Source organism: Haliotis rufescens, unplaced genomic scaffold, assembly GCF_023055435.1.
Source record: "Haliotis rufescens isolate VD_foot unplaced genomic scaffold, xgHalRufe1.0.p SCAF_78, whole genome shotgun sequence".
Lineage (NCBI taxonomy): Eukaryota > Metazoa > Mollusca > Gastropoda > Lepetellida > Haliotidae > Haliotis > Haliotis rufescens.
This window is the reverse complement of record NW_025964370.1, coordinates 1020573-1046225: the sequence shown is the minus strand read 5'-3', so window position 1 is coordinate 1046225 and position 25653 is coordinate 1020573. Positions and strand designations below refer to the sequence as shown.

At 42.6% G+C, this 25653-nt stretch overlaps 2 protein-coding genes across 3 annotated transcripts in view; one reads left to right on the top strand and one right to left on the bottom strand.

Moving 5' to 3' along the window:
* LOC124119796 (pre-mRNA-splicing factor ATP-dependent RNA helicase PRP16-like) overlaps positions 1–25653 on the bottom strand; it is a 110989-nt gene that overhangs the window by 35604 nt on the left and 49732 nt on the right. The gene's annotated exons all lie outside the window — the stretch shown is intronic.
* Positions 740–17269, top strand: LOC124119792 (leucine-rich repeats and immunoglobulin-like domains protein 2). Of its 2 annotated transcripts, none has more exons than XM_046482434.2 (2): positions 740–840; positions 13937–17269. In XM_046482434.2, the coding sequence occupies exon 2, from the start codon at positions 13938–13940 to the stop codon at positions 15948–15950; it is 2013 nt and encodes a 670-aa protein (XP_046338390.2). In that variant the 5' UTR covers positions 740–840; position 13937; the 3' UTR covers positions 15951–17269. The 2 variants fall into 2 exon arrangements, with proteins under 2 accessions (XP_046338390.2, XP_048244685.1); XM_048388728.1 differs by lacking the exon at positions 740–840 and adding an exon at positions 7795–8110.

The following is a 25653-nucleotide window of genomic DNA, read 5'->3' as shown; positions in this document are numbered from 1 at the left end:
ATCCATAGGACATCTGTGTTCATAGTCTATACACGATGGTCTGAAAGACACCAAACACCCATAGGACATCTGTGTTCATAGTCTATACACGATGGTCTGAAACACACCAAACACCCATAGGACATCTGTGTTCATAGTCTATACATGATGGTCTGAAAGACACCAAACACCCATAGGACATCTGTGTTCATAGTCTATACACGATGGTCTGAAAGACACCAAACACCCATAGGACATCTGTGTTCATAGACTTTACACGATGAAACACACCAAACACCCATAGGACATCTGTGTTCATAGTCTATACACGATGGTCTGAAAGACACCAAACACCCATAGGACATCTGTGTTCATAGTCTATACACGATGAAACACACCAATCACCACCCCATCTCCCCACACTACCCCTCACCACCCCCATCTCTCCACACCACCCCTAACTCTCCACACCACCCCTAACTCTTCACACCACCCCTAACACTCCACACCACCCCTAACTCTCCACACCACCCCTAACTCTCCACACCACCCCTAACTCTCCACACCACCCCTAACTCTCCACACCACCCCTAACACTTCACACCACCCCTAACACTTCACACCACCCCCATCTCTCCACACCACCCCTAACTCTCCACACCACCCCTAACTCTTCACACCACCCCTAACACTCCACACCACCCCTAACTCTCCACACCACCCCTAACTCTCCACACCACCCCTAACTCTCCACACCACCCCTAACTCTCCACACCACACCTAACTCTCCACACCACCCCTAACTTCTTCTCCGGCTATCTCCAGTGTTAGCCTGCAGTTCACACTTCAGCTTATCTCCAGGTAAGTCAGCCTGCCTAGGTTAAACACACAGCCACTTAAGTGGTGATGGTCAGTTCAGTTCCTGATCATATTGTTTGTAAACTGCTGTAATCATGTTAACAACTACTAACTCTGTCATTGTAAACAGCTCCAGACAGCAGGGTGGAAAAAACAAATCACCATTATCCAATTACTTTTGAAATGATGGCTTATATATATGACAAGGTATATATATGCAAGACAATAATACAATAACTCTACAAGTTTACCCAACATAACAAGGGCTTGTGTATCTGTGTTAGTCATAATAGATGATTGATGGTAGACACCACCTCAATACATGTACCAAGGGACATCTACCTGTGTATTGAGGGTATCTACCTGTGTATATCTACCTGTGTATAGAGGGTATCTACCTGTGTATATCTACCTGTGTATAGAGGTTATCTACCTGTGTATATCTACCAGTGTATAGAGGGTATCTACCTGTGTGTATCTACCTGTGTATGGGAGGTATCTACCTGTGTATATCTACCTGTGTATAGAGGGTATCTACCTGTGTATATCTATCTGTGTATAGAGGGTATCTATCTGTGTATATCTACCTGTGTATAGAGGGTATCTACCTGTGTATATCTACCTGTGTATAGAGGGTATCTACCTGTGTATACTTACCAGTGTAAAGAGGGTATCTACCTGTGTATATCTACCTGTGTATGGGAGGTATCTACCTGTGTACATCTACCTGTGTATAGAGGGTATCTACCTGTGTATTGAGGGTATCTACCTGTGTATATCTACCAGTGTATAGAGGGTATCTACCTGTGTATATCTACCTGTGTATGAGAGGTATCTACCTGTGTATATCTACCTGTGTATAGAGGGTATCTACCTGTGTATTTAGGGTATCTACCTGTGTATATCTACCAGTGTATAGAGGGTATCTATCTGTGTATATCTACCTGTGTATGAGAGGTATCTACCTGTGTATATCTACCTGTGTATGAGAGGTATCTACCTGTGTATAGAGAGTATCTACCTGTGTATATCTACCAGTGTATAGAGGGTATCTACCTGTGTATATCTACCAGTGTATTGAGGGTATCTACCTGTGTATATCTACCAGTGAATAGAGGGTATCTACCTGTGTATATCTACCTGTGTATGGGAGGTATCTACCTGTGTATATCTACCTGTGTATAGAGGGTATCTACCTGTGTATTGAGGGTATCTACCTGTGTATATCTACCAGTGTATAGAGGGTATCTATCTGTGTATATCTACCTGTGTATGAGAGGTATCTACCTGTGTATATCTACCTGTGTATAGAGGGTATATACCTGTGATTATCTACCTGTGTATTGAGGGTATCTACCTGTGTATAGAGGGTATCTACCTGTGTATATCTACCTGTGTATAGAGGGTATCTACCTGTGTATATCTACCTGTGTATGAGAGGTATCTACCTGTGTATATCTACCTGTGTATGAGAGGTATCTACCTGTGTATATCTACCTGTGTATAGAGGGTATCTACCTGTGTATATCTACCTGTGTATGAGAGGTATCTACCTGTGTATATCTACCAGTGTATAGAGGGTATCTACCTGTGCATATCTACCAGTGTATAAAGGGTATCTACCTGTGTATATCTACCAGTGTATAGAGGGTATCTACCTGTGTATATCTACCTGTGTATGGGAGGTATCTACCTGTGTATATCTACCTGTGTATAGAGGGTATCTACCTGTGTATATCTACCAGTGTATAGAGGGTATCAACCTGTGTATAGAGAGTGTCTACCTGTGTATATCTACCTGTGTATTGAGGGTATCTACCTGTGTATAGAGAGTGTCTACCTGTGTATAAAGGGTATCTACCTGTGTATATCTACCAGTGTATAGAGGGTATCTACCTGTGTATATCTACCTGTGTATGGGAGGTATCTACCTGTGTATATCTACCTGTGTATAGAGGGTATCTACCTGTGTATATCTACCAGTGTATATAAGGTATATACCTGTGTATAGAGAGTGTCTACCTGTGTATATCTACCTGTGTATAGAGGGTATCTACCTATGTATAGAGGGTCCCTACGTGTGTATAGAGAGTATCTACATGTGTATATAGAGTATCTACCTGTGTATAGAGGGTATATACCTGTGTATAGAGAGTATATACCTGTGCATAGAGGGTACCTACCTGTGTATGGAGAGTATATACCTGTGTATAGAGAGTATATACCTGTGTATTGAGGGTATATACCTGTGTATAGAGGGTATATACCTGTGTATAGAGGGTACCTACCTGTGTATGGAGAGTATATCCCTGTGTATAGAGGGTATATACCTGTGTATAGAGGGTATATACCTGTGTATAGAGAGTATCTACCTGTGTATAGAGAGTATGTACCTGTGTATAGAGGGTATATACCTGTGTATAGAGAGTATCTACCTGTGTGTAGAGGGTATCTACCTGTGTATAGAGAGTATCTACCTGTGTGTAGAGAGTATCTACCTGTGTATAGAGGGTATCTACCTGTGTATAGAGAGTATCTACCTGTGTGTAGAGAGTATCTACCTGTGTGTAGAGAGTATCTACCTGTGTGTAGAGGGTATCTACCTGTGTATAGAGAGTATCTACCTGTGTATGGAGAGTATATCCCTGTGTATAGAGAGTATATACCTGTGTATAGAGAGTATATACCTGTGTATAGAGAGTATATACCTGTGTATAGAGAGTATCTACCTGTGTGTAGAGGGTACCTACCTGTGTATGGAGAGTATATACCTGTGTATAGAGAGTATATACCTGTGTATAGAGAGTATATACCTGTGTATAGAGGGTATATACCTGTGTATAGAGGGTACCTACCTGTGTATGGAGAGTATATCCCTGTGTATAGGGAGTATATACCTGTGTATAGAGGGTATATACCTGTGTATAGAGAGTATCTACCTGTGTATAGAGAGTATGTACCTGTGTATAGAGGGTATACACCTGTGTATAGAGAGTATCTACCTGTGTATAGAGGGTATCTACCTGTGTGTAGAGGGTATCTACCTGTGTATAGAGAGTATATACCTGTGTATAGAGAGTATCTACCTGTGTATAGAGAGTATCTACCTGTGTATAGAGAGTATCTACCTGTGTATAGAGGGTACCTACCTGTGTATGGAGGGTATCTACCTGTGTGTAGAGGTTATCTACCTGTGTATAGAGGGTATCTACCTGTGTGTAGAGGGTATCTACCTGTGTGTAGAGAGTATCTGTGTGTAGAGAGTATCTACCTGTGTATAGAGAGTATCTACCTGTGTGTAGAGGGTATCTACCTGTGTATAGAGAGTATATACCTGTGTATAGAGAGTATCTACCTGTGTATAGAGGGTATATACCTGTGTATAGAGAGTATGTACCTGTGAATAGAGGGTATATACCTGTGTATAGAGGGTATATACCTGTGTATAGAGGGTATCTACCGGTGTGTAGAGGGTATCTACCTGTGTATAGAGAGTATCTACCTGTGTATAGAGAGTATCTACCTGTGTGTAGAGGGTATCTACCTGTGTATAGAGAGTATCTACCTGTGTATAGAGAGTATCTACCTGTGTATAGAGAGTATCTACCTGTGTATAGAGGGTATATACCTGTGTGTAGAGGGTATCTACCTGTGTATAGAGAGTATCTACCTGTGTATAGAGAGTATCTACCTGTGTGTAGAGGGTATCTACCTGTGTATGGAGGGTATCTACCTGTGTGTAGAGGGTATCTACCTGTGTATAGAGGGTATCTACCTGTGTATAGAGAGTATATACCTGTGTATAGAGGGTATATACCTGTGTATAGAGGGTATATACCTGTGTATAGAGAGTATCTACCTGTGTATAGAGAGTATCTACCTGTGTGTAGAGGGTATCTACCTGTGTATGGAGGGTATCTACCTGTGTGTAGAGGGTATCTACCTGTGTGTAGAGGGTATCACAAACAGCAATATCCTCAGAGCATACAAAGGGACAATGTCAAGCAGGTATAATCACTTCTTTTGACAAGCCATATAGTGCCTGAGCCCTAGGCAGTGCATAGGGGCCAGAGAAATCTGTAAAACACACAGGCTTCAAACATTGGCACAATCCTGTTGTGAAATTAAATGGAGTCAAGAGGTCATGTGATGCAACAACATCCACTATCTCCGTGGTGACAGAGGCACCCCACCAGGGCAGGGGGACTGATAAGTGCAGGCATTAGTGACACAAGTCCGATAAATAGGTCAACAAAACAAACCTGTACAAAACTACTCCGGAAACTGCGCTTTGAATACACTGCTACTTGACGTGGCATGGTTGCACATTCAATGTCCGACACACCTCCATGTTTGTTTGTTGTTTAACACCACACTCAGCAATATTCCAGCTATATGATGGCAGTCTGTAAATAATGGAGTCTAGACCAGGCAATCCAGTGATTGATATCATAAGCATCGATTCATGCAATTGGGAAACAATGACATGCATCAAATCAAGGCAGAGAGTCTGACCATCTGATCCCATTAGTCACCTCTTAAGACAGACATAGTCTACTGTTACAGCAAGCATGGGTTTCTGTAGGTTCACAGTAACTATATTTTCTGTTATCTCTGTTACTACACATCAGACACTGTTATATAGCTATTACTACACATCTCACACTGTTATATAGCTGTAACTACACATCAGACACTGTTATATAGCTGTAACTACACATCTCACACTGTTATATATAGCTGTAACTACACATCTCACACTGTTATATATAGCTGTTACTACACATCTCACACTGTTATATATAGCTGTTACTACACATCTCACATTTTTATATATAGCTGTAACTACACATCTCACACTGTTATATAGCTGTAACTACACATCTCACACTGTTATATAGCTGTAACTACACATCAGACACTGTAATATATAGCTGTAACTACACATCTCACACTGTTATATATCTGTAACTACACATCACACACTATCCTTACTCTTAAACATGCGCCATTGAATCAATTTATTTATGTTAAATATCTGGGAGATAATGTTAGAGTGTATAACCTGAATATTTTCCTTCGTGCAATCTGTTTAAAGTAAACAACAGCCCTCCATGGTGAGGTGAGTACACCAGGCCACCCCCCAGAATGTCACGGCTGCCGGAAACAAACTGATCACCAACTACAAGCCAAAGTGATACACCTTCAGGAAAACAAGTGTTTCTTCTGCGACACACAGGTCAAGTTGTGACCTGCCGATTGTCACCCAACATACAAAACTAAAGTAAATGAGGCCTGTGTTGGCTGTCAGTGTCGTCCCTCCAGTCACAGTGTCATGCCATAGATGGAGACACACACTCAATAAGCCTTAACTCTTCTGCTCCTAAACAACAGGACAAATCCACCTCGGAATGGCAGTTTGTGCTCCAGAAATTAACGATATTTCTAAAGTATTTATAAACAGAGCCTTACTCACTGTATAGAAAATGGAAAATTGTTTTTTGTACTTTATTTATATTATTGGCAAAGTACTTTCTTAATCTACATCAAAGACTAATTTATTGAGCTTATTTCATGGTGTTAATTTGGCCATACAAAGGCATTATTGTCATAATATACCCACTTGCAAACACATTATCCAGCTCAAAAAATATTTGGTTGACTGGATGCTATGGGGTAATATTCCACTTGAGGAGATGCGTTAGCTTGGTGCTGCAGTGAGTGTTGTGTAGGACAGCACTGTCTCAAGGTGCTTCAACTCTAAGGAAAGAAACACATGTGAGAAACCTAGCTGCTGTCTCAGTATTTCGACCACATCACAAATCACCCCAGGTAATACATACAATAAGTAGGCTTCATTACATCACTGGTGCATGGCCTCAGCCCTGCATAACCAACAATCAAAAAACAACAAAAAAATCCTAATTCTCACTGACTCGCTTAGTGGGCTACAAGCCCTCCAAAACAAAAATACCAAAAAACGACCTAAATTAATAAACCAAATACTTAAAAGCTCCAACGACCTAACAAAAGCAGGCAAACAAATAACCTTCTTGTGGATCCCCGCCCACGTAGGGATTTACGGCAACGAAAGCGCCGATAAAGCAGCTAAATTATCTCTCAAAATACCAGAAATAAGCCTAAACCTACCCATCTCAAAATCAGAAATTAAAAGTGTAAACAAACAAAAAATAACCAAAAAATGGCATAATCAATATCAAAACTCAAATAGCCAAATCCAAAAAGTGCTCAGAAAACCACTAGCCAAACCTAAAATCCTACACCCCTCTAAAAAAATTGACAGATTAATTACAAAACTCCAAACAGGATACACGAACCTACATAACCACCTAAAACAACTTAAAAGACACACCACAGGCAACTGCCCCCACTGAAAACAACCCGAAACCACAGAACACGCACTCATCCACTGCACCCACTACCAAACACACAGAACCACACTACAAACCAACCTCAATCTAAATAAGGTTCCTACTCTAGATGAAATACTAAACCCTCAAAATAAACTAGAAAACTTCAAGGCCCTAGGCGTATTCCTAATCAAAACAGGCCTAATCAAGCGCATCTAAAAACTAATTAATCTACCAATCCAAAATCCAATAAACATACATACACCCACCTCACCCGGCTCCCTTAGTTCCCTCCTCCACCCACCTCGGCATTTATTCCAAATTTTAAAATTTCAAAAAATCGATATAAGCAACCCCTAAAAGCCCCCTCTTGTGTTGCACACACCACTTTCACCCTTCTCGGAATACACTAAATGGTCGGGCCAGGCCCGTGTGCGAAATACGCTGCAGTCGGAAAGCGCACGTTAAATCTTCTATATCAGTCAGTCAGTCAGACATCACTGGTATGTGTGATAAGGAATACCATCTCCCTTGGGCAGTAAACAGTCCTACTGGGCAAGGAAAAGGACCAGATTGCAGTCATGACCCATGCCAGAGGGAGACTTTAGTCTCTTGAGTGTTTAAGTCTCTCAACAATAGCTAATGCCCTGTAGTGAGATGTAATCTCTGTGTTGTTACGGCAATCACTATCAGATTGATATTCATCATAAATTGGGGGTTAACAGACACAGAACGTAGTGTTTGGAGAACTTGGATCATTTTCTGAACGAAGTAGTCCTTTAAAGGGTTAATTCATCTTTAGTTGTATCACTGTTGCCAGCACTGGTGGTGAGCCTATGCACTCATCACTGTGAGCGACTCCCTCATCCCGGCACACCGGCGCTGTCAGGCTCCACGGCAAAGTAAGGCATGATAACTGCACTTCATTTCAGACATGGTTAAAGTTGTTAGAATGCTGTTGTAACATTTGTAGTTTGCATGTGCACTGGCGGTGGTGTGTGTGGCGCTGTAGGAATGCACACTGCAGTCTTACCATTTACACTGCAGTGATACACCTCCATGTACACCTGGCCACACAGGACAGACATTGATACACCTCCATGTACACCTGGCCTATAAGGACAGACAGTGACACACCTCCATGTACACCTGGCCACACAGGGAAGACAGTGATACACCTCCATGTACACCTAGCCACACAGGACAGACATTGATACACCTCCATGTACACCTGGCCACACAGGACAGACAGTGATACACCTCCATGTACACCTGGCCACACAGGACAGACATTGATACACCTCCATGTACACCTGGCCTATAAGGACAGACATTGACACACCTCCATGTACACCTGGCCTATAAGGACAGACATTGACACACCTCCATGTACACCTGGCCTATAAGGACAGACAGTGACACACCTCCATGTACACCTGGCCACACAGGACAGACATTGATACACCTCCATGTACACCTGGCCACACAGGGCAGACAGTGACACACCTCTATGTACACCTGGCCTATAAGGACAGACAGTGACACACCTCCATGTACACCTGGCCACACAGGACAGACATTGATACACCTCCATGTACACCTGGCCACACAGGGAAGACAGTGACACACCTCTATGTACACCTGGCCACACAGGACAGACAGTGACACACCTCCATGTACACCTGGCCACACAGGACAGACAGTGATACACCTCCATGTACACCTGGCCACACAGGACAGACAGTGACACACCTCCATGTACACCTGGCCTATAAGGACAGACAGTGACACACCTCCATGTACACCTGGCCTATAAGGACAGACAGTGACACACCTCCATGTACACCTGGTCACAGAGGACAGACATTGATACACCTCCATGTACACCTGGCCACACAGGACAGACAGTGATACACCTCCATGTACACCTGGCCACACAGGACAGACATTGACACACCTCCATGTACACCTGGCCACACAGGGAAGACAGTGATACACCTCCATGTACACCTGGCCACACAGGACAGACATTGATACACCTCCATGTACACCTGGCCACACAGGTAAGACAGTGACACACCTCTATGTACACCTGGCCACACAGGACAGACAGTGACACACCTCTATGTACACCTGGCCACACAGGACAGACAGTGATACACCTCCATGTACACCTGGCCACACAGGACAGACATTGACACACCTCCATGTACACCTGGCCTATAAGGACACACAGTGATACACCTCCATGTACACCTGGCCTATAAGGACAGACATTGATACACCTCCATGTACACCTGGCCACACAGGGCAGATATTGACACACCTCCATGTACACCTGGCCTATAAGGACAGACAGTGACACACCTCCATGTACACCTGGCCACACAGGACAGACATTGATACACCTCCATGTACACCTGGCCACACAGGACAGACAGTGACACACCTCCATGTACACCTGGCCACACAGGACAGACATTGACACACCTCCATGTACACCTGGCCACACAGGGAAGACAGTGATACACCTCCATGTACACCTGGCCACACAGGACAGATAGTGACACACCTCCATGTACACCTGGCCTATAAGGACAGACAGTGACACACCTCCATGTACACCTGGCCACACAGGACAGACATTGATACACCTCCATGTACACCTGGCCTATAAGGACAGACAGTGACACACCTCCATGTACACCTGGCCACACAGGACAGACATTGACACACCTCCATGTACACCTGGCCACACAGGGAAGACAGTGGTACACCTCCATCTACACCTGGCCACACAGGACAGACAGTGACACACCTCCATGTACACCTGGCCACACAGGACAGACATTTACACACCTCCATGTACACCTGGCCACACAGGGAAGACAGTGACACACCTCCATGTACACCTGGCCACACAGGACAGACATTGATACACCTCCATGTACACCTGGCCACACAGGACAGACATTGACACACCTCCATGTACACCTGGCCACACAGGACAGACAGTGACACACCTCCATGTACACCTGGCCACACAGGACAGACATTGATACACCTCCATGTACACCTGGCCACACAGGACAGACATTTACACACCTCCATGTACACCTGGCCACACAGGGAAGACAGTGACACACCTCCATGTACACCTGGCCACACAGGACAGACATTGACACACCTCCATGTACACCTGGCCACACAGGGAAGACAGTGATACACCTCCATGTACACCTGGCCACACAGGACAGACAGTGACACACCTCCATGTACACCTGGCCACACAGGGAAGACAGTGATACACCTCCATGTACACCTGGCCTATAAGGACAGACATTGACACACCTCCATGTACACCTGGCCACACAGGGAAGACAGTGATACACCTCAATGTACACCTGGCCACACAGGGAAGACAGTGATACACCTCCATGTACACCTGGCCTATAAGGACAGACAGTGACACACCTCCATGTACACCTGGCCACACAGGGAAGACAGTGATACACCTCCATGTACACCTGGCCACACAGGGAAGACAGTGATACACCTCCATGTACACCTGGCCACACAGGACAGACAGTGACACACCTCCATGTACACCTGGCCACACAGGACAGACAGTGACACACCTCCATGTACACCTGGCCACACAGGACAGACAGTGACACACCTCCATGTACACCTGGCCACACAGGGAAGACAGTGATACACCTCCATGTACACCTGGCCACACAGGACAGACATTGATACACCTCCATGTACACCTGGCCACACAGGACAGACAGTGACACACCTCTTTGTACACCTGGCCACACAGGACAGACATTGACACACCTCAATGTACACCTGGCCACACAGGGAAGACAGTGACACACCTCTATGTACACCTGGCCACACAGGACAGACATTGACACACCTCCATGTACACCTGGCCACACAGGGAAGACAGTGATACACCTCCATGTACACCTGGCCACACAGGACAGACATTGATACACCTCCATGTACACCTGGCCACACAGGACAGACAGTGACACACCTCTTTGTACACCTGGCCACACAGGACAGACATTGACACACCTCAATGTACACCTGGCCACACAGGGAAGACAGTGACACACCTCTATGTACACCTGGCCACACAGGACAGACATTGACACACCTCCATGTACACCTGGCCACACAGGGAAGACAGTGATACACCTCCATGTACACCTGGCCACACAGGACAGACATTGATACACCTCAATGTACACCTGGCCACACAGGACAGACATTTACACACCTCCATGTACACCTGGCCACACAGGACAGACATTTACACACCTCCATGTACACCTGGCCACACAGGACAGACATTGATACACTTCAATGTACACCTGGCCACACAGGACAGACATTGATACACCTCAATGTACACCTGGCCACACAGGACAGACATTGACACACCTCCATGTACACCTGGCCACACAGGACAGACATTGATACACCTCAATGTACACCTGGCCACACAGGACAGACATTGATACACCTCCATGTACACCTGGCCTATAAGGACAGACATTGACACACCTCCATGTACACCTGGCCACACAGGGAAGACAGTGATACACCTCCATGTACACCTGGCCACACAGGGAAGACATTGATACACCACCATGTACACCTGGCCTATAAGGACAGACATTGATACACCTCCATGTACACCTGGCCACACAGGGCAGACACTGACACACCTCCATGTACACCTGGCTTTTAAGGACACACAGTGATACACCTCCATGTATACCTAGCCACACAGGGCAGACATTGACACACCTCCATGTACACCTGGCCACACAGGGCAGACATTGACATACATGATGTTCAGTGAACTATCAATTCAAATGTTTTCATGTTGGTTTATAACTTCTGATTGATTTCAATAAATCTACAGGAAATTCTAACATGACATTGAAGAATGTTTGATTCTGATTGATTTAAAAGAGGTTTCCTTTTTGCAACAGAAACCTCTTTCAAACATATTAAGCCTTTTCACCAAAAAACCAACAACGTGTGTATGAACACATAGATAGGCTAGACATCAATCCATTTAAAAAGGCTGTTGATAACCGATAAGAACAGTCTACCGTATGAATATTTCCTCTATCAGACGCTGGGTCCCTAATACAAGCCAGGGCCCACTTGCACAAGGTGATCTTAGCGCTAAGATGATCGTAACTGGGATATTTTAACATAGGCTTAGAATAGTTGTAGTGCTAAGATTGCTTTGTGCAAGTGGGCCAAGGTCTCTAATAAGGAGCAAAAAAATGTGTTTTGTAATTTGATGTTGTCCCACTGTTGAGAAGATACCTCCTATTTTAATTTGAAACCAAGCGCTTGAGTGTGAGGTTTCAAATGTATAAATAACAGATATCTTCTCTACATTGGGAGATATCAAATTTCAAAACACAGTAGGTTTATCTCCATTCTACCATGATGGCAACAGTCCTCCAGGTATCCAGTAAAACTATATATACTACTCATGGTAAGTTTTCCATTGACTGGAATACTTGGAACACTTTTATTGGAGATTGTTTGTCTGGGGTTAATAAGTGTGTAAAGTAGTGTTCACATTACCAGGTGTAAAAAATGTCATTTTAGGGCGATGTTGCTTCATGCCGTAGTCTCCAGTATTCTTGCACTGTGGTCTGTCAGTAATGAAGTGTATGCCAGAGTACGAGGACACAATCAGACAAGGCACCAGTCTGACAACCACGATCAATGTCAGTGGACTTGTATGCATACTGCTGTGTCATGGCACAAGTACAATCATATGGAAATACTTCTCTTTTGATATATGTGACCCACCAGGACCTTATGGGTGGTAGCATACAAATGTGTTATGGCGTAATAAAGACGATTGACGTCAACTTACTTTAGTGAAGATCGACATGTGTGATGTCATGTATCTCTACAATAGATATGAATTTAAGCTTCTGAATTGTAGTATTGTGTTTTTCACACCTAAAGTCCCTTATCTCCTGGTGGCTCACATTGATTGAGCAGCACATGCACATGCCTATAAATAGCACAGTGTGACCTCCCCATTCTGACAGGTGTCTATAACGGCTCATTCATCAGTCTGCGTGGTCTGGCAGGAAAAACCATTCACTTTGTCACGTGACACTGGAGGACAAACAATTATAATTACAAACACAATTGGATTCTCAGAGAACACTGTCTGCTACAAAGGAGTGAGTGAGTATTGTTTTATGCCGCTTTTAGCAATATTCCAGCAATATCACGGCAGGGGACACCAGAAATGGGCTTCACACATTGTACCCATGTGGGGCATTGAACCTAAGTGTTCAATGTCACTAGCGAACACTTTAACCACTAGGCTACCCAACCGCCCCTTACCTTCATAGGAGTATCGGCTTTTGTACTATTTTGAATAATATACTGCACCATTCATAATCATATTTATTATCTATTATATATGCCTAATGATGGATTGATTTTGAGACATAGTTACTAAAATGTGTTAAGTCAACATACGTTGTCACAGGGTGAAACACAAACAAGATCAAGCGATGATCAGGTGCATGTGTGTTGAGTGTGGTCTTGGAGTGAGTGAGTGAGTGAGTGAGTGAGTGAGTGAGTGAGTGAGTGAGTGAGTGAGTGAGTGAGTGAGTGAGTGAGTGAGTTTGCTCTACATCCGTTGTTGTCTGTTTCAGAATGAGAGTTGTCGACATCCTCGTCCTCGGGTCAATGCTGCTTCTGTTGCCTCCAGACAGTCAAGGCTGCTCGTTCCTCACCCAGGGGGGATGTACATGCAGATCGGAGGCCTCCGTCATCAAAATCCTGTGTCATTCATTTGACACCTCGAAACCGATCATCACATCCAACACCACCAAAGTCAATCTGCAGTTTCTGGACTTATCCTACAACAACCTCACTGAGTTGCCAGACAATCTCTTGGACTCTATTCTCAGTGTTGATGAAGTGGATCTTCAGCATAACCAGTTTGAACTATTTCCAGCCTTCCTCACCACCAAGAACATCACAGTCCTGACCCTGTCCCACAACCTGCTCACCACCCTGGACTCCCACGCTCTCAATGAGAAGTCCACGGTCCGAACACTGGACATGTCCAACAACCGCATCAGCAGCTTCCACGTGTCCGAGAACCACACCCTCCAGCTGGACATGCTGAGACTGGACCACAACCGAATCACCCACGTGCCAGACACAATATGGAAGGCAGCAGGCAGTCTCAACCTGTCCTATAACAATATTTCCAGCTTGCCTAAGATCATTGGCTCCCACATCAAATATCTGATCCTTGAAGGAAACCAACTGCAGGAGATTGGTCCGGACACATTCAGTGAGCTTCAGTACCTGGACGAACTGTACTTGGGCAACAACCAGCTGGTAAAACTCACTGCCAATAGTTTCTATGGTGCTTGGGCATTGACAGAAATCAGTCTTGAGGAGAATGAACTTAAAACCATTGAAGGAGGGATCTTTAAGAAGCTTCAAAACTTGCTAAATCTCAACCTGGCCAAAAACAAAATTGAAGCAATTCCAAAAGGAACTTTTGATGGTCTTGAGGAGAGCATTCACAGATTGTCACTCGGGCAGAACAGGATATCACACATATCACCAACTGCATTTGCAAGTTTACAAAATCTGCGCTTTCTGGACCTGTCTGATAATCCATCACTTGGCGACATCACCCAGACTCAGTATCCCCCTCACATCATCTCCCTGGATCTGAGCAACTGCAGCCTGCAGACTCTTCCCGACTGCAAGTTTGCACTGTACATGGACCTTCAGTTCCTGGGACTCGCCCACAACAACCTGACCTGCGGCTGCCACCTCTCCTGGCTCTACAGCCGGCAGACCGGAACCCGCAAATACACTGCAGCCAACTACACACTACCAAACTGGAGATGCTTTGATTCCAGGCGTCAGCTTCAGCAAGTGTCGGCGGTCACGGCGTGCGGCAACATGACGAAGCACTTGCAGCACTGCCACCTGAAACCAACCAGTCTCATCAATCCAGACACCATCAGCCTGAGTATTTCAGTCCAGGCTCAAGATGACAGCATCACCGTCACCTGGAGATTGAAATCCAAGGTTGAAATCCACGGACTCCTTGTGACATACTTGACCAAAGATGCTACAAAATTTGAATCACCCATGCTGCACCCCAACAGCAGCAACTATGTGATGAGAGACATGAAGGTCATGGGCTCCTATACTGTCTGTGTCCACGTCCTACTGAATGCTACTTTTACCATCAAGAAGGCGTGTGAGACGGAAGACTCCAACTTGGTGCAGATGCTGGTTGGAATCCTGGCCGGGTCTGTGTTCCTGATTCCATGTGTTGCAGCCATGGCTTACATCCTGTACAAAGACCACCACATGATGAAAGCTTATGAACATCTCGAGGGACTGGAAGATATTGTCATCACTGAAGGTCACACTGAGGTCAAACACATGTCCAAGAAAGCTGCCGACAAGGTTCTAGATGAAGGTCCAACTCATCGTTCAGAAATGGCTGGACATTCCACCCAATCAGGGAAAAAAGGTGATGTTGAAACTGTCATTGCTTTGCAGACTCCATTACCTTCCAAAAGTAATACTTCATTTGTGGCAGACTGTGGCAGCACACACAGTCCATGTGAGAAGTGTAGAGAATGTGACAGCAGTCAGGAACCGGAGACATTCAATACAAAGCTGTAACGCTGAAGAGGCTTACTGGGGAATCCTGCCTTGCGTTGTATCATCAACACCTTGTACAATCAGTACCACGTACAACTAGTACAGTTTAACAAGTGCCTTGTATGATAAGTACCCTGTACCATCGGTACCACGTACCACTAGTACAGTTTAACCAGTGTCTTGTATGATAAGTACCCTGTACCATCAGTACTATGTACAACTAGTACAGTTTAACCAGTGCCTTGTATGATAAGTACCCTGTACCATCAGTACCATGTACAACTAATATAGTTTAACCAGTGCCTTGTATGATAAGTACCCTGTACCATCAGTACCACGTACAACTAGTACAGTTTAACAAGTGCCTTGTATGATAAGTACCCTGTACCATCAGTACTATGTACAACTAGTACAGTTTAACCAGTGCCTTGTATGATAAGTACCCTGTACCACCAGTACCACATACAACTAGTACAGTTTAACCAGTGCCTTGTATGATAAGTACCCTGTACCATCGGTACCACGTACCACTAGTACAGTTTAACCAGTGCCTTGCATGATAAGTACCCTGTACCATCAGTACCACATACAACTAGTACAGTTTAACCAGTGCATTGTATGATAAGTACCATGTACCATCAGTACCACGTACAACTAGTACAGTTTAACCAGTGCCTTGTATGATAAGTACCCTGTACCATCAGTACCACATACAACTAGTACAGTTTAACCAGTGCCTTGTATGATAAGTACCCTGTACCAACGGTACCACGTACAACTAATACAGTTTAACCAGTGTCTTGTATGATAAGTACCCTGTACCATCAGTACTATGTACAACTAGTACAGTTTAACCAGTGCCTTGTATGATAAGTACCCTGTACCATCAGTACCATGTACAACTAGTACAGTTTAACCAGTGCCTTGTATGATAAGTACCCTGTACCATCAGTACCATGTACCACTAGTACAGTTTAACCTGTGCCTTGTAGGTTAAGTACCCTGTACCATCAGTACCATGTACAACTAGTACAGTTTAACCAATGCCTTGTATGAGAAGTACCCTGTACCATCAGTACCATGTACAACTAGTACAGTTTAACCAGTGCCTTGTATGATAAGTACCCTGTACCATCAGTACCACGTACAACTAGTACATTGTACAGAATATATATCGCAGGTGGAGGATTAACAGCAGAGGATTAACAATAACACTTGCATACATGAGTGGGATAACATGAGTAAGTGTTGACAACAGAAGGATAATACTGAGTGGGATAACATGAGTAAGTGTTGACAACAGAAGGATAATACTGAGTGGGATAACATGAGTAAGTGTTGACAACAGAAGGATAATACTGAGTGGGATAACATGAGTAAGTGTTGACAACAGAAGGATAATACTGAGTGGGATAACATGAGTAAGTGTTGACAACAGAAGGATAATACTGAGTGGGATAACATGAGTAAGTGTTGACAACAGAAGGATAATACTGAGTGGGATAACATGAGTAAGTGTTGACAACAGAAGGATAATACTGAGTGGGATAACATGAGTAAGTGTTGACAACAGAAGGATAATACTGAGTGGGATAACATGAGTAAGTGTTGACAACAGAAGGACAATACTGTCCCCACACGATGGACAGAGAACACATAGGTGGAAGGCAATGGGATATGAAGCCAATTAAACAGGATAAGTGATTATTGCTTGATGAGTTCATAGTAGGCGGTTGGGATGAAATAGCCTTGATCTCTGTTGATTGTTAATCCTCCACCTACTATATATATCAGTACAATGTCCTTCATTCGGTCTTGCTTGACAGCAGTATAAGGATCTATACAAAAACGTCACTTTTTACAGTATTAAAGAAGTTGTTATCCATAAATTGTGTCTACTTTGAAATCCCTTATACCTGGCCATGAACAAGACAGGCTGCACATGGATGTCTGAGATGCAGAATACATCCCTTATACCCTACCATGAACAAGACAGGCTGCACATGGATGTCTGAGATGCAGAATACATCCCTTATACCCCACTATGAACAAGACAGGCTTCACATGGATGTCTGAGATGCAGAATACATCCCTTATACCCCACCATGAACAAGACAGGCTTCACATGGATGTCTGAGATGCAGAATACATCCCTTATACCCCACCATGAACAAGACAGGCTTCACATGGATGTCTGAGATGCAGAATACATCCCTTATACCCCACCATGAACAAGACAGGCTGCACATGGATGTCTGAGATGCAGAATACATCCCTTATACCCCACCATGCTTTTTCCACATGTCATTGAAAGTCACATGACATGGCACAAGTTAACCTAAGCTCAATTGAACAGCTGTTTTCAATCAATGTTGAATGTGTTTGATTGTTTTACATTGGCAGATCACAAGATACATTTGATGTAGCCCTTGGCTCATGGTATAACAACTATCGCGGGACACATAAAACCACATGTGCCCCAAGTGATACTGCTACAAGTCATAATGGAATCAAGATCTTGTATAGTTCATGTCCGGACAGTCAGTACCAAAATACAGTCAAGTCCCGTTAATCTGACATCGATGATTGGAGATGATTGTGTCGGATTAACAAGTATGTCGGATAAACAAAATCAAGTAATATCAACGTTTGTGATGGAAAATCGGATAACGATTCAAACACGTAATGAAAAAGTATAAAACAAATATTCATATTGTTATGTTACATTTTGGCGGAATATGTTTTCTAATTATGCAACCTCTAAAGTTTAACACAAAACAACTGTTACGGACTGATTAATGAGTGATTTCGGTAATTCGTTGCAAATTAGGTGTGTCGGAGTCGGAGTGCGAGACTGTCGGATTAACGGGTCTAAATAGCACTGATTTAATCGGCTCCCATCATTACTGTCGGATAAAGCCGAATGTCAGATTAACGAGGCTTGACTGTATATAATAAGAATCTGTAAAATTACTGCCTTGAATAATCAGTGTCCTGTGCAATTACTGTCCTGTGAAAGCAGTGTCTGGACTACTCAGTCAGTGTCCTTTATCACCAACCAGTATCTGGTATACTCAGTGTCCTGTATAACCAGTATCCTGCATAAGTGTCCTGAATACTCAGTGTCCTGAATAAACAATGTCTTGTATAACTTATGTTCTGTATAACCAGTGTCCTGTATAACCAGAATCCTGTATGATCACTGTCCTGCATAACCAGTATCCTGAATACTCTTTTTTTTTATTTTAAATATTTGGTATCCTGAATATTCAGTGTCCTGTATAATCACTGTCCTGTATAACCAGCATCCTGTAAAATGACTATTGACGAGGTATGCAGGGTGTCAAACATGAACATGTGTGTACACGCCTCCACAGGTGCGAGAATGTTGACGGTGTGATGAACAGGAGAACAACATGTTGTTTAGACCCATGTCGCACAGATTGGAAGCTTTAATGAAACTGGAAAATTTAAGCAATTAAAAACAATAAACTATGCAAGATTGAACGTTATTGGGACAGCTACCCAAAATATGCCTGAACAAAACCACTGATTTAATCTATCTACATGCAATACCTGACAAGTAACAGTCAGTGTGGATGTAAAATGGTTCACTCCAGATGCAACTGATCTCCACTCTGGGAACGTGAAAATGAGATGGTTTTTTATCATTTTAATTCACTTCTCAGTAATGATGCTTTGTATATATAGGACCTGTTCTCATGATCTCAGTGAAGCTTTACTTCATCACCTGCCCCTGTGGGTCCCTGGGGAAACACGAGTTACAATACAAAACATGATATATGTCAGTGTATTAAAGTTCCCATGTTTCAGTCAGACAAGCGGACTTGCAACTTGCAAAGTTACCAGACAAGATAGAGTGTTGCCAGTCCTGAATGCTCCAGACTACACAAGTAACAAATGGCTAAACAATAGTACACATGAGAATAGAACTGTTTACTAACTTGTAGATTATCAGCTTAGTAACTTCATCAATAATGTGTTTAACATTTACAGTTAATTTACCGGTAGCTCTTACATTGAATTAAATCTAGAATGCTTAGGTAATTTAGGGAATACAATAATAGCCTGACCACCGGGCGTGCAACCTTTGAAAACTGACTGTCCGTCAGCTAAATAGATCTACATAGTCACGGACTGTTGGGAAGGTGGGTATTTTAAACACTGGATATGTGAGGTGCAGATTCCATTCAAGTCAGGAAGTTTTCATGTCAAGTTTATACATTTACCATATCAATAATCAACATCAGATGCAGAGTAAAACGCTGTTTATACAATTCAACTGTAAAACCCTTGTCTTACAATTCAACTGTAAAACCCTTGTCTTACAATTCAACTGTAAAACCCTTGTCTTACAATTCAACTGTAAAACCCTTGTTTTACAATTCAACGGTAAAACCTCTCAGGTGGGGTCCATTCTACAAAGCTATGGTAACGCTAAGGGGAACGTAACTCCCATACTTTAACACAGACATACGACCGTCGTAGTGCAAAGATCGCTTTGTGGAACGGGGCCCTGGTCTCACTTGACAGTGATACCTCTGTCATAGCGACTGATTTGGAACAACCATTGTCTGAAGAACATTTGATTCCAAAGGCGAACCAGAGTTTGCCACTAACGTGGCTATATCCCCTGCCCAATATCCCCCGCTATATCCCCCGCCCGCCCCTGTTGCCGAATCTATGACATACTTCAATCTAAACAAACCCTAACCTTTTTTAACCGAGGTGGAACTTGTCATGGAAATTGTAAAAAAAAGAAGAGTTTGGAACCAAAGTCCATCTTGTTGCCATGGAAACGTAAAAATAAATATTTCTAATATTTCTAAATAGCAAAAGGCACCAGTTCAGCATGTACTTGACAGACCTGTAAAGTTTCATGAAAAAAAATTGAATGGTTTATGAGGAAACAAAACGTGACGGACGGACGGACAGAGCCCGTTTCTATATCCCCCACCAACTTTGTTGGGAGGGGGATAATTATCCTGTAGCCATGATATGTATATGTCTCCATAACTAAATTGCCATTATTTAAAGGCGCTCATCCCCATTTTTAATTCTCACCAACATTTCATTGTACATTGACTGTCAGCCAACCTGGGCTACCATATCACTTCCCGTTAATTACTGTTATTTATAGTATGACATTTATTGCCTTAATTGATCATCCCCTGAGCTGTGTCGGTTCATCACGCCCATATGTCCCATGTCCAGAACAGCATCAGTGTCTCTCTGTCTGTCCATTGTTGTTCATTGCTATATATGTGTTATCATTACACTGTTAGTCAGCTGGGTATTCCGAGTGCTGGTGTCGGGATGACCTCAAGCAGGATGTGCCGCTCGTAGGAAACGTCCTGAGGTTGAGCTGGAGCTCGCTCCACTCACCTCATGTATGCCTGAGCTGGAAGGTCCGATCATTGCTGTGTTTGTGTTGTCAGAGCAGGTATTCCGCTCATTGTGTATTTGTATTTGTTGTTTATTGTTTACATGTTGTGCATAAAACGTTCCTGAGCAGTGATGTCGATTTTGTCCTTGATTCCCCAAGAGCCAATTCCCCGTCAACATGTGCGTTGACACCTCCCACAATTCCCCATCAACATGCGCGTTGACACCTCCCACAATTCCCCATCAACATGCACGTTGACACCTCCCACAATTCCCCGTCAACATGCGCGTTGACACCTCCCACAATTACCCGTCAACATGCGCGTTGACACCTCCCACAATTCCCCATCAACATGCGCGTTGACACCTCCCACAATTCCCCGTCAACATGCGCGTTGACACCTCCCACAATTCCCCGTCAACATGCGCGTTGACACCTCCCACAATTCCCTGTCAACATGCGCGTTGACACCTCCCACAATTCCCTGTCAACATGCGCGCTGACACCTCCCATAATTCCCCGTCAACATGTGCGTTGACACCTCCCACAATTCCCCGTCAACATGCGCGTTGACACCTCCCACAATTCCCCCTCAACATGCGCGTTGACACCTCCCATAATTCCCCGTCAACATGCGCGTTGACACCTCCCATAATTCCCCGTCAACATGCGCGTTGACACCTCCCACAATTCCCCGTCAACATGCGCGTTGACACCTCCCACAATTCCCCGTCAACATGCGCGTTGACACCTCCCACAATTTCCCGTCAACATGCGCGTTGACACCTCCCACAATTCCCCGTCAACATGCGCGTTGACACCTCCCACAATTCCCCGTCAACATGCGCGTTGACACCTCCCACAATTCCCCGTCAACATGCGCGTTGACACCTCCCACAATTCCCCATCAACATGCGAGTTGACACCTCCCACAAGGTTATAATGTAAGGGCGTGCGGTATTACTGGTACACTGGTACATTGAGCAAATCTTCATCAATACGTATTGCGATATGTTTGTAAACCATTGGTGCAACATAAATAAGTATATTTATGTGTTCCTAATCGATATGGAGATAGAAAATAGTATCTTTCTGATACAACTTGCCTCTGATGATCTTTTTATCAATTAGTGTGTCACATCGCGTCTAAAAGCTCCTCACAGCAATAGCCCATTCGGGGAACTCTCTATTGCAAGAGCATAACAAAGGTGTCACACGCTTGCGCTACCATGTGACCGAATTATTTCCCTTGATCGTTGCTGGGATACAAAATGGTGAGCCAAGTAAATTAGTAATGTATTGCAATACAGGTAAAAGTATGGCAATATTTTGCAATACAAAATCCAGGTCAATACACAGCCCTATTACCATGGTAACTGAGCTACAGACGAGTGGCAGGAGGTTGCAGTTTGCAGGGCAAGGGGCAACGTGATAATCACCATTAAAACACTTTACACACTCTGGATCTGGAGAAGCACATTTGTGTATGTATATATATATATATGTATATATGCCCTTCCCATGTCTCAACATGTTCCCGGAATGTAGACATATGTTTGTAAATAACATGCACAGTTTGTAAATAAACAAGAGAGCATCATTATGGAAGTGTATTGTCAAGATGTTCCCGGAATGTAGACATATGTTTGTAAATAACATGCACAGTTTGTAAATAAACAAGAGAGCATCATTATGGAAGTGTATTGTCAAGATGTTCCCGGAATGTAGACATATGTTTGTAAATAACATGCACAGTTTGTAAATAAACAAGAGAGCATCATTATGGAAGTGTATTGTCAAGATGTTCCCAGAATGTAGACATATGTTTGTAAATAACATGCACAGTTTGTAAATAAACAAGAGAGCATCATTATGGAAGTGTATTGTCAACATGTTCCCGGAATGTAGACATATGTTTGTAAATAACATGCACAGTTTGTAAATAAACAAGAGAGCATCATTATGGAAGTGTATTGTCAAGATGTTCCCGGAATGTAGACATATGTTTGTAAATAACATGCACAGTTTGTAAATAAACAAGAGAGCATCATTATGGAAGTGTATTGTCAAGATGTTCCCGGAATGTAGACATATGTTTGTAAATAACATGCACAGTTTGTAAATAAACAAGAGAGCATCATTATGGAAGTGTATTGTCAACATGTTCCCAGAATGTAGACATATGTTTGTAAATAACATGCACAGTTTGTAAATAAACAAAAGAGCATCATTATGGAAGTGTATTGTCAAGATGTTCCCGGAATGTAGACATATGTTTGTAAATAACATGCACAGTTTGTAAATAAACAAGAGAGCATCATTATGGAAGTGTATTGTCAAGATGTTCCCAGAATGTAGACATATGTTTGTAAATAACATGCACAGTTTGTAAATAAACAAGAGAGCATCATTATGGAAGTGTATTGTCAACATGTTCCCGGAATGTAGACATATGTTTGTAAATAACATGCACAGTTTGTAAATAAACAAGAGAGCATCATTATGGAAGTGTATTGTCCAGATGTTCCCAGAATGTAGACATATGTTTGTGAAGAACATGCACAGTTTGTAAATAAACAAGAGAGCATCATTATGGAAGTGTATTGTCAAGATGTTCCCAGAATGTAGACATATGTTTGTGAAGAACATGCACAGTTTGTAAATAAACAAGAGAGCATCATTATGGAAGTGTATTGTCAAGATGTTCCCAGAATGTAGACATATGTTTGTGAAGAACATGCACAGTTTGTAAATAAACAAGAGAGCATCATTATGGAAGTGTATTGTCAAGATGTTCCCAGAATGTAGACATATGTTTGTAAATAACATGCACAGTTTGTAAATAAACAAGAGAGCATCATTATGGAAGTGTATTGTCAAGATGTTCCCAGAATGTAGACATATGTTTGTAAATAACATGCACAGTTTGTAAATAAACAAAAGAGCATCATTATGGAAGTGTATTGTCAAGATGTTCCCGGAATGTAGACATATGTTTGTAAATAACATGCACAGTTTGTAAATAAACAAGAGAGCATCATTATGGAAGTGTATTGTCAAGATGTTCCCGGAATGTAGACATATGTTTGTAAATAACATGCACAGTTTGTAAATAAACAAGAGAGCATCATTATGGAAGTGTATTGTCAAGATGTTCCCAGAATGTAGACATATGTTTGTAAATAACATGCACAGTTTGTAAATAAACAAGAGAGCATCATTATGGAAGTGTATTGTCAACATGTTCCCGGAATGTAGACATATGTTTGTAAATAACATGCACAGTTTGTAAATAAACAAGAGAGCATCATTATGGAAGTGTATTGTCAAGATGTTCCCAGAATGTAGACATATGTTTGTAAATAACATGCACAGTTTGTAAATAAACAAGAGAGCATCATTATGGAAGTGTATTGTCAAGATGTTCCCAGAATGTAGACATATGTTTGTAAATAACATGCACAGTTTGTAAATAAACAAGAGAGCATCATTAGGGAAGTGTATTGTCAAGATGTTCCCAGAATGTAGACATATGTTTGTAAATAACATGCACAGTTTGTAAATAAACAAGAGAGCATCATTATGGAAGTGTATTGTCAAGATGTTCCCAGAATGTAGACATATGTTTGTAAATAACATGCACAGTTTGTAAATAAACAAGAGAGCATCATTATGGAAGTGTATTGTCAAGATGTTCCCAGAATGTAGACATATGTTTGTAAATAACATGCACAGTTTGTAAATAAACAAGAGAGCATCATTATGGAAGTGTATTGTCAAGATGTTCCCAGAATGTAGACATATGTTTGTAAATAACATGCACAGTTTGTAAATAAACAAGGGAGCATCATTATGGAAGTGTATTGTCAAGATGTTCCCAGAATGTAGACATATGTTTGTAAATAACATGCACAGTTTGTAAATAAACAAGAGAGCATCATTATGGAAGTGTATTGTCAAGATGTTCCCAGAATGTAGACATATGTTTGTAAATAACATGCACAGTTTGTAAATAAACAAGAGAGCATCATTATGGAAGTGTATTGTCAAGATGTTCCCAGAATGTAGACATATGTTTGTAAATAACATGCACAGTTTGTAAATAAACAAGAGAGCATCATTATGGAAGTGTATTGTCAAGATGTTCCCGGAATGTAGACATATGTTTGTAAATAACATGCACAGTTTGTAAATAAACAAGAGAGCATCATTATGGAAGTGTATTGTCAAGATGTTCCCGGAATGTAGACATATGTTTGTAAATAACATGCACAGTTTGTAAATAAACAAGAGAGCATCATTATGGAAGTGTATTGT